This window comes from Palaemon carinicauda, chromosome 22 (genome assembly GCF_036898095.1).
Source record: "Palaemon carinicauda isolate YSFRI2023 chromosome 22, ASM3689809v2, whole genome shotgun sequence".
Taxonomy (NCBI): Eukaryota; Metazoa; Arthropoda; class Malacostraca; order Decapoda; family Palaemonidae; genus Palaemon; species Palaemon carinicauda.
In genome coordinates this window covers 106,754,132-106,756,631 of record NC_090746.1, presented here as the reverse complement: position 1 = coordinate 106,756,631, position 2,500 = coordinate 106,754,132, and the positions used below count along the sequence as shown (strand labels likewise).

The 2,500-nt window shown below is 32.6% G+C and overlaps 1 protein-coding gene across 1 annotated transcript in view; it reads right to left on the bottom strand.

Annotated features, from left to right (window-relative positions):
- The window catches only part of LOC137616017 (zinc finger BED domain-containing protein 5-like), a 423-nt gene extending 43 nt beyond the window's left edge, over positions 1–380 (bottom strand). The window contains exon 1 of the mRNA XM_068345696.1: positions 1–380. This exon is cut by the window's left edge and continues 43 nt beyond it. Within this exon, the coding sequence (XP_068201797.1) occupies positions 1–380 (380 nt within the window).
- Between the last annotated feature and the right edge of the window lie 2,120 nt (positions 381–2,500).

Genomic DNA, 2,500 nt, shown 5'->3' with positions numbered 1-2,500 from the left:
TTGCCTTCTTTTACTTTGCCACCCCACAGTTGCAGTTTTTCTTTCAGCACATTAATTTTATCAGTGGAAGATAAAACATTTTCTGATTTTCCTTGCATGCTGGCATTTACCTTGTTTAAAACTTTAAAGATGTCAGCTAAGTAAGACAATTTTGCACACCAAGTGTCATCTGCCAGTAAATCACAGAATTCCTCTTGTTCAAGAGTGAAAAAAGTAAGCATGTCTTCCTTCAGTTGGCATACTCGTGACAATACTTTCTCTCTGGACAGCCATGGTGCTTCCGTATGTAGAAGAAGGTTCAAATGTTTTGCCTCAAGCTCTTCACACAGCTTAGTAAACAGACGAGACTTCAGCGGTCGACTTTTTATAAAGTTGACCATTTTTACAACTTTTTCCAGTACAGATTTTAAATCATTGCTAATTGTCTTTGCGACCAGCGCTTCACGATGAAGAAAGCAATTTGTTGTTATCACACTGCTGTTTTCTCTCTTCACTAATGACACTAATCCTTTAATTGAGCCACTCATGGCAGGTGCCCCATCTGTACAAATCCCAACACACGATTGCCAGGTCAAACCAACTGATTTTAAGTACTCACTTAATGTACAAAAAATATCATTGCCTGTTGTAGTTTCCTTAAGTTCTTTACAACAAAAGAATTGGTTCACTATTTTAACATCATGAATGTACCGAACGAATACCAGTAATTGAGCCATACCTCCAAAACTCATGACAATTTCGCGGCACCCCTAGGTGCTGTCTATGGCACCCCAGGGTGCCACGGCACCCAGTTTGAGAATCACTGCTCTATCTTTTTAAGAAAGCATTGTGTATGTTATTGATGTACACAACTCAGTAGAGTATACCATAGCAATAGTGATTATTTACATCTCCCATGATGCTAATCAGCAACTTGTTGAACCCTTAGTATAACAAATATCCCACCTTATCGTTTTACTCTAATATTACAAATTATAAGAAAATTGCTCATAATCAATACTTCAAACTTTACTTTCTTTCATTTCTATTCAGTACCATAACTTCACACCCATAAAGCAGAGTAGACTCAACCTTCTATATTATATATTTATAAAAGTATTTATTTCAGGAACTTTATGCGTATGTTATTGACGTACTCTACATAGTAGAGCATACCACAGCAATAGTCGTTCCTTACACGTTCGCATGAAGCTCATGACCAGCGTGTCGAACCTTTAGCATAACAAATTTTCCACCTTATCGTCTCACTCTAATACTACAAATTCTAAGAAAATAGCTAAATATTAATACTTTTAACTTTTCTTTTCTTCATATTCATTCAGTACCATAACTTCACATTCATTAAGCAGAGTAGACTCAATCTTACATTAATTACCATAGAAAATTTAGTTATTTAACCTATCGGTTACTCTAATTCTGCTAACTATCTTGTGTCACATGTAATGTGACTCGTGTATTGTCTAAGCTTATCATTTGCCACTATATTTACTCTCAGATTCTCTTAATGAATAAACCACTATCACTCTTTCAGACTCATGTTTAACTTATATATGCAGTTTACGGGGAAAATGGCCCAGTATGGAAAGGAAATAAGGAAATAGATAAACTACAAAATAAATAATGAACAATTAAAATACTTTGAGTGAATAAGAAATAAAATTAATACAATTTTACCGTTTAATTTTGGGAAAATAGATTCCATCACTACATTCTCTAAGACGACACGAATTGACATTGGTGTAATAATTTACCTTTTTTCCTATATATATATATATATATATATATATATATATATATATATATATATATATATATATATATATATATATATATATATATCCTTGAGTTCTTCTAAATCTGTGATACTCTAGCAATCTCATAAAATGCAAATTCGCTTTACGCTGACAATTTTCTCTTCAATCATAAAAAAATGATAATTACTAAAAGTTAGATTTACTTTGATATTGGTCTTTTAATTACTCGTTCAAACTTTCAAATTCAACTTTACTTTGAAGCCCGTAGACAACGGGGGCGCTAATTATCTTGAAAGGGGATAAGATCCCCCTTTTATGTTCTCGCCAAGAATAAAAAAAGTAAAAAATAGGGTTCGCTAATAATATTTCTATTTTATTACCTAGGGGCTTGAGTGAGACTTCCGTAAGGGAATCCTTATGAGATGGTGTACGGAAAGGTAGTGGATACTTTTATATAATATACAAGTATAATATATATATATATATATATATATATATATATATATATATATATATATATATATATATATATATATATATATATATATATATATGACAAATTTTGCACATTTAGACGTGTGTTTTCATATTCAAACAAGCCATATATTTTAATACACTAATATCTGGATTCTCTTGCCGACCTCGCGATCAGAGTCCCAAGGCGAAATCACTCAAAGAAAATATCATCTGATCGGCCTGGAATCGAACCCTAGTCCAGGATATTTGTATGACAGCCACGAAGAAAG